Raw genomic sequence first — 18060 nt, 5'->3', positions numbered from 1 at the left:
AAACTATTGTAGACAAGCAACTAGGGTATGCATTGACTGATGTTGTGCAGGACCCCATGACATGGACTTGGTTAGGCTTCACATGTATGTTGGGACACGTATTGTCAGCTCTCATGAGTTTAGACAAGATTCAATGTCTATGCACGACTCTGACATGATCCCATCTGGAGGTCAGATGTTTACAAGCTTTTTCCTGGTACAGGGTTCCCTAACCTTATTTGCCTGGGGAAAACATTTTGAAATCTAATAAATGGTCATAGGCACCATAAAATGCCTGTTTCACAAAACACCTACTCCCAAGCAGGCAACACCCTCCAAAACAAACAAATCCTCAATTTAAAAAATAAATTGGTAGGGTACGTGACCTTGGTGGGTACCAAAGTGTGGTGTATCTGGGGGCTTTGTGTTACCTACTACAGGCACCATGTTGGAGATCCTAGCTCTAGCAGGTGTCAGGGGGAGAAATAAACTGCAGGCCTCTGAGTGAAATAACAAAATGCAACAGGCACCTCTATTTTATGCTGGTATTCCAGTATCTGTACTGCACTGCTCATAATTACATTGCACTGAACGGTAGGGGTGCTTGGTGTTTGTCACTCAATCCTCACTGAGGCACACATGCCTGGGAGGGGGATGACTCATCTCTCCTTCAGAAGCAGCCTCTGCCTCCTTCAACAGTCCCACCTCAATTCTTAGGGAAAAAACTCCTCTTTTATAGTCACTTAGGGCATGGGGGAGCCTCATTTGACACCAGAAGCCAAAATAATATGGTAGCTTATTACATCCCCCCCTTTAAATATTTTCACATATGCTTTTCAGGGAATTGTAACATCTCCCTCCTTTGGATAGCACCTTAGGAATGATGCTCAGTGATGCATATTATTTCACATTGACATATGAAAAGAATTGGCTTCATAATGAGACATAGGAGAATGTTCATTGCCTTGCTTTACAAACCCAAACACACAAGAATGGTACTGGCTTTAAAAGAATCAATTGTCAATTTAAAAAATACTTTCTCGTTCAACCTGCTATGTTAATACTTCGACACACAAAGTACATGGCAGTACACAGCACCTTAGCGTTTAAAATACATAGTCTCCTTGCAAATAATCCACTTCCTTCATATACTGTGTGGTATGCAGCATTTCTGCCTCTCCAGTGTCATTGCTCCCCAACTCTTTTTCCTGTTGGGGAAGGGTACTGAATGTCAGACCCTCTAGCCTTCTCTTGTGTTTCTTCTGCTGCCATTTTGGTGTCTGACAGGAGAAGTATGTTCTTGGTGCCATACCACCAGGTTCTCTGTAGGTGGAAGGAGCAGGACAGGCATCCATTGCTATTTGGCCTGGGTTGTCTACTTCCCAGTTACCCATTTGCAGCATTGACCTTGGTCATATCTAAAGTTTTAGTATTCTGCCTGTCTGATACGACTTTTCTGTTTCATAGCAATGCAAACAACCTTAAGAAACACCGTCACCATTTCACCAGAAGAAAATTCCCTCTAACTATAGCTACTGTTAAAGGAAGTGAAATGATCTCGTAACAGACCATACGTGGACGGACATAATTTCACTGCTGTGTGGAGAAACCTTGCAAGAGCTCACATCTGAACTAATTGGAAACCTCATTTCTCACTCTGTGCTAAGAGGCAACCTCTGTTAATGTGCTGCTCGGTGCAGATCAGGAATATGGAGCACCCTTACATTGCTTTGTGGAGAACAGAAACTTCATAAGCATGTCCTGAATCCTGATGCTTTATAATTCCAGTGTCAACATTTTCTGCCCATGTATGATGCTTTTATATTACCTTTTACTTGCATAGTCTTGGGGACAAAATGGGCATGGTGTATCCTCGTTACTCAAAAGTTAGACATTTTTCTATTGCATATCAGGCCAGTCTATCTTTTCCCACCATTTTGAATGGCAACGCTGGGAATGGTTTTGGTGTTGTGTGATTTTCCAGCTTTATTGTCCTGGAGTGGTGTCTTGAGTTGCCCAGTAGGTGTCCTCACTGGTACTACAGTTGCACTGGTAGTCTTTGGTTTAGGGATCCGCGTAGGAATTGCTTGACGAAAGACATCAGCAATCTGGGATAGATTACAACAAAAGGGAGAGGAGTAATTGTTAAGGCTGGCAGTTTGCACAGTTCTTTAGTAAACATACAAATTGGCATGAAATATAACTTAAAATGACTGGTATAATACAGTTTTGGGGTTGTTTTTAAAGAAGATACTAGATAGGAATGTAAGAGCTGTGAAGGCCTTTGTCCCTAGATGGCAGCAAAGTTCATTAGTTTGTAGAATATGACCATTTTCAAACTCTGAAGCATGTTTTTTTTAAGCGTCACTGGGGATTGTGCTTGACCAAATTATGAACAGTGGGGTTCTAGATTTTGTTACAGATCTAACTGAACCAAATAGATAATCAAGACAAATGTTTTAACAAATTGCTCAAGATGTGTTGTGAAGGGTACCATCAGGGAAAGCAAAGGAAATATTTTTGGGTCCATATTGCATCCATATTTTGGGGGAGAGTGACATGAAATATTTATTTCTGTTCAGTTTCTCTTTTTTTAGATATGTCCTGATTTACAGTCTAATGGGATTAATCAGGAACAGCACTTCTGTGATCATTTGTTCACTTTGTGACTTGGTGTCTAGGCTGTTTTCACTGTTTGTAAAAATTAGAAGACTTGGGAAGATTTGGCTGGCATCCTTGCTTTTGACTTAGGCATCTCTTAAACACCTTTTCATGTTGACAGGTTTATGCAGTTGTCTAAAATGCACCCTGAGTAGCTAGTCGTTTTAGAGATTGCTTTGTATTGTTTTTAAATGTCTTTATGTTGTTATACACTGCCCTGATGTTTTTGTAGAAGGACGGTATATGAATACTTTAATAAATAAATAAATATAAGAAAGGAACATGTGCGGCTTGAGATGGCAATGGCTTGTTGCACCTCTTTCTGGAGCTGTGCAGATAGTAGGCTAGAAGAAAAAGCCATCTTTTAGCCACTTGGATACTACTTTGAGGCAGCTGCAATTCATGGTGGGCAAGAAGGAAATGACAAGACTGCAGTAAATATAAGTAGGGATAGAGAACCTGTGGACATTTAAATATTGTTGGCCTCCAGCCAACATAGGTAATTGTCAGGGGTGAAGACTAGAAGGTAATAAAGGCTACAGGTTCCCCATCCCTGCATTAAACCAAACTCATTAAACTTAGCTGCTAAAAGCCACACCAAATAAATCAGAGGTATTGACTGACCTTGGAGATTGCAAATCAACATAGTGTAAAAATCTTCACAGGTCAAAAGTTAACACTTTGGATAGTGTCCTGGAAGAAATATGGGTGCTTAGCTGATTCTGGGTTCTGTGGCTCTTCTTACTTAGACCAGTAGGTGGGCCACTATGTTGTTCATTAGCTGCAGCTTCTAAACAGCTATCAAGGGCACATGTTGCTCCCAAAGTCTACTGAGATTTTTTTTTAAGGCAATCAAGAGAGAGATGTTCAGAAAGACTGAATCTGCAAGGAAGGCTTTTATCCTGCTGATTAGCTGGAAAGGATAAAGAGTGTGGCTGGCAATCTGAAAATGCAAACAACTATGGCACTTAGAGGCTACAAACATGAGAGACCAATGGAAGCTGAACATTGCCTACTGGGGTACTTTACTCCCCAGGTTGACACGTATTTAATTTGTTTTACCTAATGTAGTATGTGGGCAGAAGACCCGCACCTGCGTGGACCAGCCTTGCATGTATATATCTGATCTCTGATTGAGCACACACACACCCTCTTTGCAAAATTAACTGGTGAATGGAATTGAGTGTTTATGATGTTAAACTGATAAGGTTTGGCCTGCAGAGGGTACAATTGCTTAATTTCTGTTCCATTTATATTCTGCTGAGTGTGATGTACAGTAGGTAAGTTCCCTTCACACCAATGGGTAGAAGCTGGTTTTCCTTCATATTTATCCCCCACCTGGGCAGAAGACCTGATATGCTGAGAAGAAAATTGTTTCGTATATGAGAGAGCCTGGAATAAATGGGCTGGACTGTTTCTGGTTATTTTTTTAATGCTGCCTGAATTGCTGAGTCCAGTTCTACTTAGGAAGTATTCCTGATTAGTTCCTAGGACTCATCATCTTTCCTATAAGCTTTCCAAATGCTTCTAATTCCTTTTGGGCAATACATTTAGTCAAAGAAACCCACGTGCAAATACCAGTTTAGCCTTGGAGTTCTTTGGCAACTGCCCCTGTGTGTCAGCTTAATTTTTTCATGTCTACAGTATAATTTAATACCTTGTTTCACAGGGCTTACATGGCTTGGTGAAATCAGGATTGTGAAGCATGTTTCGTACAATTAAAGTGATATATGTATATACACACACATACAAATATGCAAGCTTGTTTTCTCCTGCTACGGAGGGTAGGACCCAAACCAATGGATTCAAATTACAAGAAAGGAGATTCCTACTAAAGATCAGGAGGAACTTTCTGACAGTAAGAGCTGTTCGACAGTGGAACCAACTCCCTCTGCAGGTGGTGGACTCTCCTTCATTGGATGTTTTTAAGTAGAGGTTGGATGGCCACCTGTCATGGATTCTGTAGTTGAGGTTGCAGAGAGTTAAGCTAGATGACCCTCAGGGTCCCTTCCAACTCTACACTTCTATGATTCTATGAGGTAGCAGAACTTCAGGTACTTAGGTTCTTGTTGTTGTTTATTAAATTTCTATATTGCTCTTCATCCAAGGATCACAGGACAGTTTACAATATAAAAACACAAATGCATAACATAGTAACAACAAAAACAATACCTCTCCCCCAGTTTAAAAGGCCATTGATTGGCTAATTAGACAAAGTCCTGGGAGAAGAGGAAAGTTTTTGCCTGGCACCTAAAGATATGTAACGAAAGTGCCAGGTCAGCCTCCCTGGGGAGAGCATTCCACAAGCAGGGAGCCACTGCAGAAAAGGTGCATTCTTGTGTTGCCACCCTCTAGACCCCTTGATGAAAAGCAGCCCACAAACTTGAAATAAACAAATAAAAAAACTATCCCTGACCATTGGTCATGCTGGCTGGGGATGATGAGAGCAGGAGTCTAACAATATCTGAAGGGCATCAGGTTCCTCACCCCTGCCTTCTAAGGACACTTCAGCTGCAAAGTTGCATCTGATACAATTCTCAAATCTGGGGTTGTTTACCGCAGGGATGCTTATCTCCAGGTATATATGAACCACAAGGCCATATTGGTTGAGACAGAAACCTAACTGTCATACCTGATATAAAAAGTTGACAATCATTTGGAAATACCAAGGGTGGGCACAAGCTAAGCTTCTGGATTCAGCTGATTTAAATGGAATAATGCTGAACAAGTGATGTTTGTTGCCATTGACATTAGTGGGAAGTAAAATGTGCTCAACTTTTCCACTTTTGTAGATAGATTACAGCCCCCTTTTAAAATGTGAATGTATATGTGCCAGGTCTTTCTGTTTTGTGGCGTTAGAAAGAACCACTTAGGCAAGCAGCCTGTCAGTGACAACCACTGGGTTTAGTATCTGTTTCTTGGAGTTGGCCGGCAGATGAGCCCACTGACCAGACTGAGGCAAAGGAACTGGGAGTGCCAAAGAAAGGAAGGTCACTTTTATCCTGTTTCTGCCCTTCTGTTTTTCCTAGCACAATATTTCTGCTAAACCTATGTCGAATGCTGGGAACAAGCTATAAATGGCTTTTCCTGTAGTTCTCTTTGTAAGCTCACCAGTGGCATAATAATGTAAGAAGAACCTTTTAAAGATCTGGTCAGAGGCCCATCTCTGGAGAGCTGTTGACCTGAGTTCAACAGCACTCTCTTCACTTGTGACTCCAAACATGTGGAGACAGAACATACCGGTAACTGGCCACTGGGAGATGGAGTGTCACCCTAGAAGGATATTTGGTCTGATCCACCACAGCAGTACTTGCCTGGGTGGTGCACAATATGAGCTAAATAGTCTTAGATTTTTGCTGTTTTCAGTTACAGCATTCAGTTAGGATAGCCCCAGGGAAATAATGGGCAAATGCATGATTTTAAACTTGTTCATGTTGCCCTTTATGATGCATCTGATCACCCAAGGATTTCTAAAGTTTGCATTATAGGTTGTTTAATTTAATGTGGGTTCAGGATAGAATTGCTTAATTTCACAGGATGTGGTTACCATTTGAAGCATTTAGAAATAAACCCTATATTTAAGTGAAAAGCAGAGGAACCTTAGAGGCAGTTGGCATAATCTGTTGCCAACCCATTATAGTAATATTATGATAGGTTTTTCTTTTTTAACATGGTATTTGGCATAGAATTGGAGTTTGGAATAGAAGTAGAGGTCTTTTATTCTATTGAACTGTGAGCCTATACATATTTTTCCTCATGAGTAAGTCCTTTTAAAATCACTATAAATTACATGCAAGTCAGCAGCATATGCAGGTTATGATAAAGGAGAGTTGTGGCTTGGCATTATTAAATGAGCCAAGCAGAGTTTGAAGTAGATAGCCAACCTTTAGAACTTTGCAGAACCTTACTGTCTTGTCTCTCCTTTTGATTTTTTTTATATAAATCAAATCAAATTAGACTGTCTTCAGTTGAGTTACTGATAATTAATCCAGGTGTGATCCTTTTAATCATTGTAATTACATAGAATGCTTTAATAGGTTGTTTTCAGCCAGTCTTTCTGTACTGTATAAGTAGCTGCTGTTGCATGTGGCTAGGTCATTTATTGTCTACTACACCTAACCCTTTTCTTGATGTTCATGTACCATAGTTCTGTTGTGTAGAAACAATACGGTTTTGTTTTGTTTTATTTTGTTCTATTGTTCCTATGAAAGGTAGCTACCGGTATTTGTTCCACTGCAGCACATATCCTTAGCTTGAGGAGTGTTCCCTGAGGTGCAACGCTTAAACCCAGAAATTTGCCTCACATGCCTAATAAATTTCTCCTGTTCAATTGGGGCTCTGATCTATAAGACCAGGATTACAAGTATGCAGTTCTTACATTATTTGTATGTTATGTGGGCCAAGCTGACCACCATACTAAAACAGATTTAATAATATGCTTCAAATACCTGTAGTTAGATAGGTAAAGGTAAAGGACCCCTGACAGTTAAGTCCAGTCGCAGACGACTCTGGGGTTGCAGCGCTCATCTCGCTTTACTGGCCGAGGGAGCCGGCGTTTGTCCGCAGAGTTTTTCCGGGGCATGTGGCCAGCATGACTAAGCCGCTTCTGGCGAAACCAGAGCAGCGCACGGAAACACCATTTACCTTCCCGCTGGAGTGGTACCTATTTATCTTTGATGTGCTTTCGAACTGCTAGGTTGGCAGGATACCTGGGTTAAAAACACAAAGTTGTGTTTTGTATCTGAATCCTATCACTGGAATGCATGGGTGCAATGCCTCCCCATTTGGCTGGCATTTTAAATATGGTGTGTTACAATGCTTGATGTACAATGTTTGCTCCTCCCCAGTTTAAAAATAATGCCTCTTTGCTTGCCTTGTATATGCAGTTTGTTTGTATCTTCCTCTGTTAGATCATGTGTATACCCTGGATTCCGTTCTGGCAGATTAGCCTGTTTTGTGGAATAGGACTATTTTTTTTTTTAAAGTGAAACCAGCTCTTTCAGTCAATTGATAGGATAGATTTATGGACTGCATCCTAGGTTTACCTTGGGTTATTTACCTTCAAAAAACCAAACATCTATTTGGTAGTTTCGTTTTGTCAAATTGGCAAACTATTCATTTGCAAATCATGTTTTGTGTGTTCAATTTCTTTTTCTCGCATAGTCGATACCTGAAAAGTTCATCCAAAGCAAGGCTTTATTGGATCGCTGGTTATTTTTGGCCTGCTATTTCCTGACAGGATCCACTTATCTTTTAAATATTGTCTCTGTTGAATGCACATTATTCCTGATATATTCTTGCCAGTGAAACAAATAGTTCAGCAACTGTGCTGCTGTTCTTCTAACAGTTAACTTTCTCAGCTTTTGAAAACACCGCTTCATAATAATCACAGAATTTCAGCAAAAGCCTAACCAAAAAATATGCTTCTTTTTATGTTTGTAATCCAGAGAAATTTATCAATGTGAATTTCCACGGATTTCAGCGGAATTTAAGGTGTGTCTAAATTTCTCTAGATGGTGATCTATGTCTTAAAGACTTAAATGCAGCTGATAAAGCAACCTGAAATACAATTTACTTTCTTTTGTAATATCAAACCAGAATAACTAAGGCTGCACTTAGTTATGCACCTGGGAGAGCAAGCCTTGTTGAACTCAGTGGGACTTACTTTTAAGTAGATATATATAGGATTGCACTGTAAGTGTAGAGATACTGAGTAGTTTAAGAATATTGGTATTTAATGTGTATTTGTGTGTTATTACAACATCACAAGCTTACTTACCCCTCAAAATACCTCTTATTCCACCTGAGGACCCCCCCCCCATTCACACCTGTTTTAAATATAGCTGTTTCAATGGGATTGCTGATGCACATACCTTTTGCTTGGAAAATAGGAGCAATACATATGAAGGCTGCAGGTCATGAACACGATTACCTTAATTTCAGTAGGCTCTCCTTGTACTTTAGATTAAACATCTGTAAAAGCTCCCCCCTTAACTGTGCCTTTAATTTATCACTTTATTTTATCAAGGAAATTGTAGCGTTTTGGTCTGATTCATACATTAAACCATAGTTAAAAAGTACATATGGTTTAAAGAGACAGAACAGTTTAACCAAACCAGGAACAGAAGCCACTGTTTGTTATTGGCTGACTCCTTATGGTTTGCTTGGGGAGGTGGGGTGGGGGAACTGGGAACACTGGTTAACATCTAGCACCAAGCCAGCCTTTATACTGTCTTTTCCCCAGTTGCATCAAATATAGGATTGGAGGCGGGGCGAAGCATGCACTAATCAGCACCATGCACCAGCACACTGCTCATTCTTAGTGAACCATAGTTAATTGTTAACTATGGTTTAGTGTTACATGCATACTGGAATACCAACTTACAGATATTCCGATTTATGACCTGGATCTTGGATATGCCTTTTATGTGGGGAACCTCAGGCTCATGGGCCTATTTAGTCCCACCAGGCCTCCTCATATGGCCTAGGGGATAGTTTTGGCCAAGCCATACCCACCTGCCCTACACTTGGCATCATTCATGGGACAGGTAACAAAACTGGCTCAGCCAAAAATAGGTTTGTGGGCACCCCAGTCAGCTGATTGTCAGGTCTTGCAAAGTGCTGTTTTGTGAAATGTTTTGCAAAGTGCTCTGTCAAATGTCTGCGGGCAAAAAATGTCACCCGAGATCATTGGGAGTTGATTGACAGATGACCAGTTTCACCCACCTGTCAAACCTGGTATGTGAGGGCCAGAGGAGAGAACAGCCTGGCCCACTAGACAGTTCCAGTTCCCCTCCTACCTTACAGGGTCACCTGTTTCTACATGAATACGGCTTTTTTGAGGTCACCATTAGCTAGTGCCCCCACCTTCAGGGATTAGGTGAGTGGCAAATGGAAGTGGGGCTTTTTCATTGATGGCCCCTGTATTTGGAATGCATTCTCCAGTGAGTTTAAATGGCCACCTTCTGTTTCACTAAGTTCCCATTTGAAAAATTGTGTTTCATGTTTGAATAAACTTGTTCTGCTGTCTTGTTGGGCATTTGACTGAACAACAGCTGTCTGTGGACAGCAGGTTGTTGTGCCGTTGTGGATTATGCTCATGTTCTTTGTATTGAGTTTTAATGTTGTGTTGGTATTTTCTTTTGTCTTTCTGAGAGCTACCTACAACATATATATGGAAAGGTGGAATAAATATATTTTTAATGAATGAAACAATGCATATGTATGTCTCGATTTATTTATAACACTTAAAACTTTTGCTGGTTTTCCTTTCTTTAATGAAGTGGGCATTTAAAAAGGGGGTAGTGTTGGAATCATATTTGCATGTTTGTAGGAGCAAAAATCTGTTAGGTACTTGGTACAATGCTGGTGTGTGTGTTTGCAGTGAAATATCTGTGAATGCAGGGATGCGGGTGGTGCTGTGGATTAAACCACAGAGCCTAGGGCTTGCCGATCAGAAGGTCGGCGGTTCGAATCCCCGCGACAGGGTGAGCTCCCGTTGCTCGGTCCCAGCTCCTGCCTATCTGGCAGTTCGAAAGCACATCAAAGTGCAAGTAGATAAATAGGTACCGCTCTAGCGGAAAGGTAAACAGCGTTTCCGTGTGCTACTCTGGTTCTCCAGAAGCGGCTTAGTCATGCTGGCCACATGACCCGGAAGCTATATGCCAGCTCCCTCGACCAATAAAGCGAGATGAGCGCCGCAACCCCAGAGTCGTCCGCAACTGGACCTGGGGTCCTTATTTGTGAATGCACCCAAAGTTAAGGGCAAATTTTGTAGTGGAGCCCATAGTACAGGCAGCTGTTATCCTTAACAGAACTTGGGCTTCATTTTTACGTGGCCTTGATATTCATTGAATATTGTCTGTCAGAATTAGATGTGATGGAAATATTTTTTTTCCTGTGTTCACTACCTAATTTGATACAGGTTAGTGGCAAAGCTATTGCAGTTCATCCAGGAGATTCCCAGGCATCTCCAGTTAATAGGATCACATGACTGGTGATATGAAAGACGTCTGCCTGAGATCCTGGAGAGCTGCTGCCAGTCAGAGTAAGGAATGCTAGGCTCGATAAATATTTTGACTTGCTGTAAAGTAGCTCCCCGTATTAAAAGTGTGTGGGTAGGGGAGAGAAATAACTGGCTTAATGAAGTTGGAGTATAATTCTCATGATCCAGTTTGCATTGTGGGGGGTGGGGGTGGGAGAACTACCAGATTACTTTTTCCCCAAATGTTTTTACTTGCTTGCTTTGACAAATTTTTACTTGCTTGCTTTGAATTGATATAGTGCTATCCCAAGTGCTGAAAGCATTTTGCACATATTCTCTTCAATCCTGAAAATTAGTGATAGTGGCTTCTCTTACTCTGCCCAGGGAGCTCGTTGCTGGCTCAGATCTCACCTCAGCCACTTTCTGGCTCTCGACTCACTCTCTTTACCACTATGCTACTCTGGGGTCTCATGTAATTTCATGCATCATTATTTTAAAGTACATGCAATTTTGTATGCTATTTGATCAGAAAGTACTGATCTGTATAGCAATAGAAAAATCAGGGAATGAGTAAGGTAGTGAACGAAAATTAACACGCTGTCTAAAGATTAAAATCAAACTTTTACGTGCAAAAATTCACATACAGAGGAACAAAAACGAAATGATTTCTGCAGGCAGTGGTTAAAAAACACAATTATTTACTGTTTTGTAATGTTAAAATATTTCACCCAAAAAAGTTGCAGTCAAGAAATAATGTCAGTTGTTGAAAACGTCAATACACAAAGATGCATTTATACAGGTGCAAGTATTAAGTGTCTTACAAAAAAGTTATTTAAATGAACAGGTAATACAGTAAGTGCACACTTTATATATGTTTAAAGAGACGGATCTTCATGTTAGTTCTGTATGCTGTTGTTGGACCACATGCAAGGAATTCTCACAAAGTTCTAATTAAAATAGTCCCAAATCTTTCTTGCCAGGATGGAGAGTATAAGTTTGTATTGCTGGTAAGTAAGTCAACACAGCAAGGGAGGGTCAGTTATACACATTACTTACTGTAATTTGTGATTGCCGTGGGAGAGGAGTGGCTGTTGGTGTAATAGTGATGCTGCTGGTGATTTTGTTGATAGCTTTAGTTGGCGTTCCATTAGCTAACGCTGGACTTCTGCTATCCTGCACTGTGGTGCAAGGGCTAATGCTTTTTGCTGAATTAGGAATAGCTTGAACATAAGGACTTCCTAAGTGAATGTGTATTTTATTATCTTCAGTAGTTATCACACTAGAACCAGAACTGTTAGATCTTTGAAACTGCCAGGACGACTGCCTTTCAGGGGATACTCTAAAGATAGCATGCTGGTCACCAGTTTCCAGAGGCTCTGGTGAAAGTACCTGCTCCGGGGAACTTGAAGCACTTGTAAGAGCCAGAGGGGACATTGTCCTGTCAGGAGTTACAGAGCCACATGATTCAGGTGTTTGAGATCTAGCAAAGGCAGACATAGTAAGTGGTGGCATGGCTTGCTCTGGACTTGTATAACCATCAGCTACTTTAGATTTTATAGGCGTTAAAGACCCATTTTTAATTATGGTTATCCTTTGCTTTGGTGTGCCACAGTTGGGTATCACAGCTGTACTTGTAAAAGAGTGGGAACTCTCTGTAGTAGGGCTTGTTATTTCAAGGGTAGCTGTGTTTTGTCCATGGTCAGGAGTAACTTTTATATGAAGAGGCTGGCCTGGTGTATGGCTTAGAACCAAATTTCCAGGCTTAATGCAGTTTCCATTCTGCTTCGTGAGAACTTTTCCATTTTGGATATGGCTTTCTTTGGACTTCATCCACGGTATCCAAAGTTTACTATTGTTTACTGCATTTGCAACAGCGGAATTGTACTTGAAGGATATTGTTTGCTCATCATCATTGTTGTCGTCGTCTTCTTCGTTGTCACTCTCTTCATATAAATGTCCATTTATGACAGCCCGTTCCAAAGGAACTAGACTCTTGTAATCAGGTGGTTCATTGTCTGCTGGTTCTGTTTGAACTTCCTTAGAGAGAACTTGCAAGTCGGAAATTCTCCTTCCATTGAGACTTGGTCTGAGGCTCTTACTGAAACGCCGATACCTCTCTAGTTCTTTAGTAAGGATTTCCATTTCTCTTCCCAATTCTTTGTTTTTGTTTTCTTGGTGAGTGAGTTTCTTCTGCAGGATTGTATGGTCTTCCCTTAGATGACATATTAAATCTTCTGTTGCCATGTACTCATGAATTTTCTCCTTCAGTGCATCTACTTCCCTTGAAAGGTGTCCTGATTTGGCTGCTTCTTCCTTGAGTTTCCTGAATAATCTCTGTTCGTGGTTGCATTCCGTCTTCTCTGCTAATTTATACCGAGCCAATTCTCTTTTCACAACATCAAGTTCCTCTGATAGGAATCTGGCTTTGTCCTGTTCATTGATATATCTACGTTCTAAAGATTCAAATTCGTCCTCTGTTTTCATGAGATCATCTTCTATGGCTTTCATTTCTTTAAGTTTGTGTTTGAGCCTCTCAATTTCCTGGGCTAGTTCTTTAATCTTGTTGTTTTCTTGCTGCAAAGATGGGCTAGGCTTGGTAGTTTCCTTAAGTTTATTTTTAAGAAACTCCTTTTCAATGGCTTCTAAGGATTGAAGCTTTTTCCTTAGCAGGTTCATTTTGGAGGAGAGATCACTTCCTTTCTCTTCCTCTGCTTTTAGTTTGTTTTTCAACTCATCCCTGTCTCTTGTGAGATGGGACATTTTTTCCTCTGCATCAGTTTTAGATTTTAATGCCTTCTTGCTTTCTTCAATCAGTTTTTCGGTGACTGACATAACTTTTTTTTGTTCCAGCTGAAGTTGTGTATTTGCAGTTTGTAGTTTTTCTTCTGTTTGTTTTATTTTCTCATTCATTGTTTTCCTCTCATCTACAAGCATGACCGTTAATGATTTCAGTTTAGTCAAATCTTCCTTAAGTGTGAGCTCTGTCTTTTCCAATTTGCTTTCAATTATTTCAAGCTCTCCTATACGGGCTTTTAAGCCATCCAGTTCCTGTGAAAGCTGCTTTGTTAACATTTTTTCTTTTTCAAGGTTGCATTTCAAAGAGTAACATTCCTGCTTGCTCTTGCTGAAAGCATCCTCCAGTTTCTCAAGCTCCATTATTCTCTTGTTGAGTTTATCAACTTCTGCTTTGAAGTTCTTACTCTGGGAGGCTTCTTTTTCTAGCTTCTTGTGAAGCTCCCTGCACTGTTCTTCCATTTTTATGAGTTCTTCGTCCTTCCCTTCCATCTCCAGTACTCTTTTCCTTAGTTCTTCCACTTCAGACATAAGGGTAGAGTTTCCGCATTCCCCTCTGTTCATTTTCTCTCTCAGGTCCTGCAGTTCTTCTTCCGCCTTCCGCAATGACTTATTAGTCTCCTCAAGTTCATCTATTTGCCGACTGAGAGCTGTTAATTTTAAGCGGAGCTGGCGGTTCTGGCTCTCTTCATTGGTTAGTTTGGCCATGGCGACCTCCTGTTCTTGGCAGGCCTTACAGGACTGCGCCTGAAGTTCTGCTTCCAGCCGGAGAGCTTTCTGCTCCTCTTCTTGAGCTTTTGTTTCTGCAGTGGAGAGTTTCTCATGAGCTTGTTCCGCAGTGATGGTCAAGTCTTGGATCTTTTGGCTTTGCAGGCTTAGCTGTTCTGTGAGTCTTTGCTGTTCATCCACGACCAATAACGCAAATGATTTGAGTTTTGTCAGCTCCTCCTTCAATTTGTTTATTTTCTTGCTGTTTTCCTTTTCTTTTTTTGCCTGATAGGCTGCGTCTTGGTCAATAAGCTTTTTCAATCTGAAAGGCAAAAAATAATCAAAATTAATTTTGTGATAGTGTTTCAGATATGTACTAGTACTTAAGAAATGAAGTGCTGTTTTAGAAAATGTGAAATCCTTTCTTTTAGAAAACATTTGAACAGATATAATAATATTTCTTGAACAGATAATATGCATTTCCCACAGTTGTAATTTTAACTTGTTCAAAGGTATCAGCTTCTATACCTCCTTCTCTTCTTCCTTTGGTGTGGATGCTAATGTGGATTATATATTGCCCTAGGCTAGGAAGGAGGTAGAAGGTAGATTGCATCTTGTAATTTCATGTTATCTTCTGCCTTGTAATTACCATCTTATGGGCATATTTGTGGTTCTGGCATACTAGATCTAAAACTCACTCCCTTGCATCTTTTCATGTTAGCAAAAGGCCCTGTATACAGACATTTCATGGCCCAATATACTTTTAAATAGCATGTTACCTGCCTGTGTCATATTTTAAAAGTCCTATTATGGGTATACAAAGCTACATTACAGATACACAAATGTTAATTGCACGAAACTCTACTTTTCGGTGAGCTTTAGTATTTTCGTGTTGGAAGCGTTTTCTTGATTTTCTTTTTTTTGTAGCAGTAAATAAAAGTTTGATCCCCCACTGCCATTAGTTGCCTACGGCAATATGTTCAGATCCAGAAAACACCCCTTAAGGTGGTAATAACTATAATTAACTTAGTAATAGACAATTTTATGTGGGGTAGAACATTTTCAGTGCTTTCTATTTCTGCAGAGAATATTCCATTTCATAAGTTCATTAGTGAAAATGAATGGTTACCAATTAAAAATAAATTAGAAGAAGAAGAAGAGGAGGAGGAGGAGGAGTTTGGATTTGATATCCCGCTTTTCACTACCCGAAGGAGTCTCAAAGCGGCTAACATTCTCCTTTCCCTTCCTCCCCCACAACAAACATTCTGTGAGGTGAGTGGGGCTGAGAGACTTCAAAGAAGTGTGACTAGCCCAAGGTCACCCAGCAGCTGCATGTGGAGGAGTGGAGACACGAACCCGGTTCCCCAGATTACGAGTCTACCGCTCTTAACCACTACACCACACTGGCTCTCGGGTTACAGACGCTTCAGGTTATGGAAGCTTCAGGTTACAGATTCTTCTAACCCAGAAATAGTACCTCGGGTTAAGAACCTTGCTTCAAGATGAGAACAGAAATCGCTCTGCTTACTAAACTCAAGTAAAGTAAACATTCTAAATTAGATACCCTTTAGAATATCAGAATAATAGAATTGTAGCATTGGAAGGGACCACAAGGCTTATCTAGTCCAAGTCTGCAATGCAGGAATCTTTTTCCCTAATATGGGGTTTGAACCCACAACCCTGAGATTAAGAGTCTCATGTTCTACCAATGGAGCCATCGGTTTTCTGATGCATTTCATCCTATTTTCATGAAATTTTCCAATTAAAAATTATGCCCAGCAATGCAAAATCCACTCCCTCCTCTGTAACATGGGGGTCACTGTTGTCATGGTCTGGGGCTGGGTTTTTCATTAAACACAACTGTTGTAACCTACAATCTCTTCCTGTAGAATTCAGTAAACAAAGCAGCAGTGGCTGCAGTTAGAGACATTGTTTAGGTGAAGGCATAACCTTCAGTGCTTTTGTTTATTTTGCTGTGGACTCTTAGTTCTTATTTATTTGTTTTCACTGATGTTTTGTGTGCTGCCTTGGGGGCCTTCTGGATCTGAAAAGCTGAGTGTTTGTGTGCACATGTACATATACTTAAATATAAAACGTATTGAGGGACAAGCAGATGGCTTTAACAATATAAATGGTATTTATATTTATGGGGTACCATAAGTAGAATTCTTTATACTCCAGCTTTGTATACAACAAACAGCATGAAGATAATATAGTGAAATTGGCTTTCAATGAGCCTTTACTGTAAACAGTAAAGGGGGCCAAAAATGCACTGCAAAAAAGAGACTAAAGGGAGTGTTACCTTAGAGAGAGAAGAATTTGAATCTAATGCAAGAACTGGAGAGGATAGGTATGTCTTACTAAGAAGCATCACTTTTTATTTTCCTTAATGAAACACCATTGCTTCTCTTGTTCCTGCCTCTGAATGTTTGTCATGAAGCTGATGAAAGCTATTGCTATAGATACCAAATCATAACAGAAGAGTAACCATTTATTTTCATTCTGTTTTTGGGAATCCATGTGGTTAGGCTTACGATAATACTCAGATTTAGTCACTGGACTGAATTTTCATCTTATGAAATACTACTTTGTCGTGGAAGTTTTCTTTTTAAATTAACATTGGCTTGACAAAACCCCAAAGACATAACAGTATTCAGTCATAGGTCTGGCATGTGACAATTACTCACTAGCTTAATAAGCTAAAGTATTTAACTACTAATCTTCCTTTACATCTCTGCAATTGACTGCAGAATCCTAATTTCCCCCCCGAAAGTGGGATTTGAACAGTTCTAGCATTGATTAGGTAATACGGTTTATTTTGCATGGATGATGTATGACTGCTCCTGCACTGAAGTTATGCGTACTTAATTGTGCCCATCTTGTATATTTATGCTCTTTTTGAAGTATTACCTTTCAAAGCTGTTGAGAGAGTGCCAGGAAGTAAATGCTCTGATCCAAGTGCTTATGCCGCATTGAAGTCTATTCCCCTGACTCTGCAGGGAAGTTATGTGATCCAATAAGATTTCCACAAATAGATTGCCCTTCTGGATCTCCCCAATTGCATGCATGAGTTGCTGCAGAGAATGAGTGATATACGTACCCCAGACATGATCAGCATGTTGGAGCTGACAATACTGATTATCATTGCGGCGGGGTGGGTGAGTTGAATTTAAAAGAAATTGTTACAGCTTTGATTTCCACTTCTAGTTTTCTCTCCAGTGCATGCACAGTAAGTTTCCCCGCTCTCTAGATGAATAGGAAAATGCTGAGTTATATATGCTCAGAGTATTTGCCTTTGTAGGAAGTAACTGAGAGCTGCTGAGTTTAAGTGCCTTGAATTTATTGTAGGTACCGGTACTCCCCCTGCCCCGGAGCATTGTATTATGCAAGCCTCTCTCCTGCAGTCTGAAGTCATACTGCAACCCAAGTGTGGGTTTACCACCATGCAGAGGACTAAGCATTGCTACTCATCTTGGAGATCTAGAAGGTTGCAAGAGAGCAGCTTTGCTTTGCTTTGGGTAGTCACAGCAAATCCCTGCAGCATTTGGCAGTGCAGATGCTTCCCACATACAGTAGTCCCCTCATGGCTAGTAAGGAAAGGATTGGTCACTTGTGTTCCTGCAGACGGTGATGGACTGCAACTCCACCATCCCGAATCATTGGCCATGCTGGCTGGGCCTCATGGGATTTGAAGCCCAACAAAAGCTTGCAATAAAATCTCAGTGAGAGGAGTGGCCACCTGTAGTAGTTTGCTAAGTTTCCCAGTGCAGCACTTTGGTGGGTGTCTCCTTCAGTGAAAGATGGAGAACGACCTGAAGCCTGAGATAATTTGAGAAAGGCCTGGGTGATCACCTCTGGATTAGTATTATGTTTGTTTCCCTATCATGCTCTCTTGTTGCTCTGTATACTGAATGGAGTACTAAGTACAGAGCTAT

General features: G+C 40.6%; 2 protein-coding genes across 3 annotated transcripts in view; one reads left to right on the top strand and one right to left on the bottom strand.

Annotated features, from left to right (window-relative positions):
• CMSS1 (cms1 ribosomal small subunit homolog) overlaps positions 1–18060 on the top strand; it is a 179099-nt gene that overhangs the window by 3065 nt on the left and 157974 nt on the right. The window lies entirely within an intron of this gene.
• Positions 1069–18060, bottom strand: part of FILIP1L (filamin A interacting protein 1 like) — a 152909-nt gene continuing 135917 nt past the window's right edge. Inside the window, exons 5-6 of one of the 2 annotated variants that reach the window (XM_033146610.1) lie at positions 11681–14447; positions 1069–2087 (exon numbers count right to left, since the gene is read on the bottom strand). In XM_033146610.1, the coding sequence (XP_033002501.1) occupies positions 1899–2087; positions 11681–14447 (2956 nt within the window). In that variant the 3' untranslated portion in view covers positions 1069–1898. Of the gene's footprint in view, positions 2088–11680; positions 14448–18060 lie in introns of those variants that run through there. The other variant, XR_004426436.1, reaches the window with a different exon arrangement.

The sequence above is a fragment of the Lacerta agilis genome, chromosome 4 (genome assembly GCF_009819535.1).
Source record: "Lacerta agilis isolate rLacAgi1 chromosome 4, rLacAgi1.pri, whole genome shotgun sequence".
Taxonomy (NCBI): Eukaryota; Metazoa; Chordata; class Lepidosauria; order Squamata; family Lacertidae; genus Lacerta; species Lacerta agilis.
This window is presented reverse-complemented; position numbering and strand designations above follow the sequence as displayed.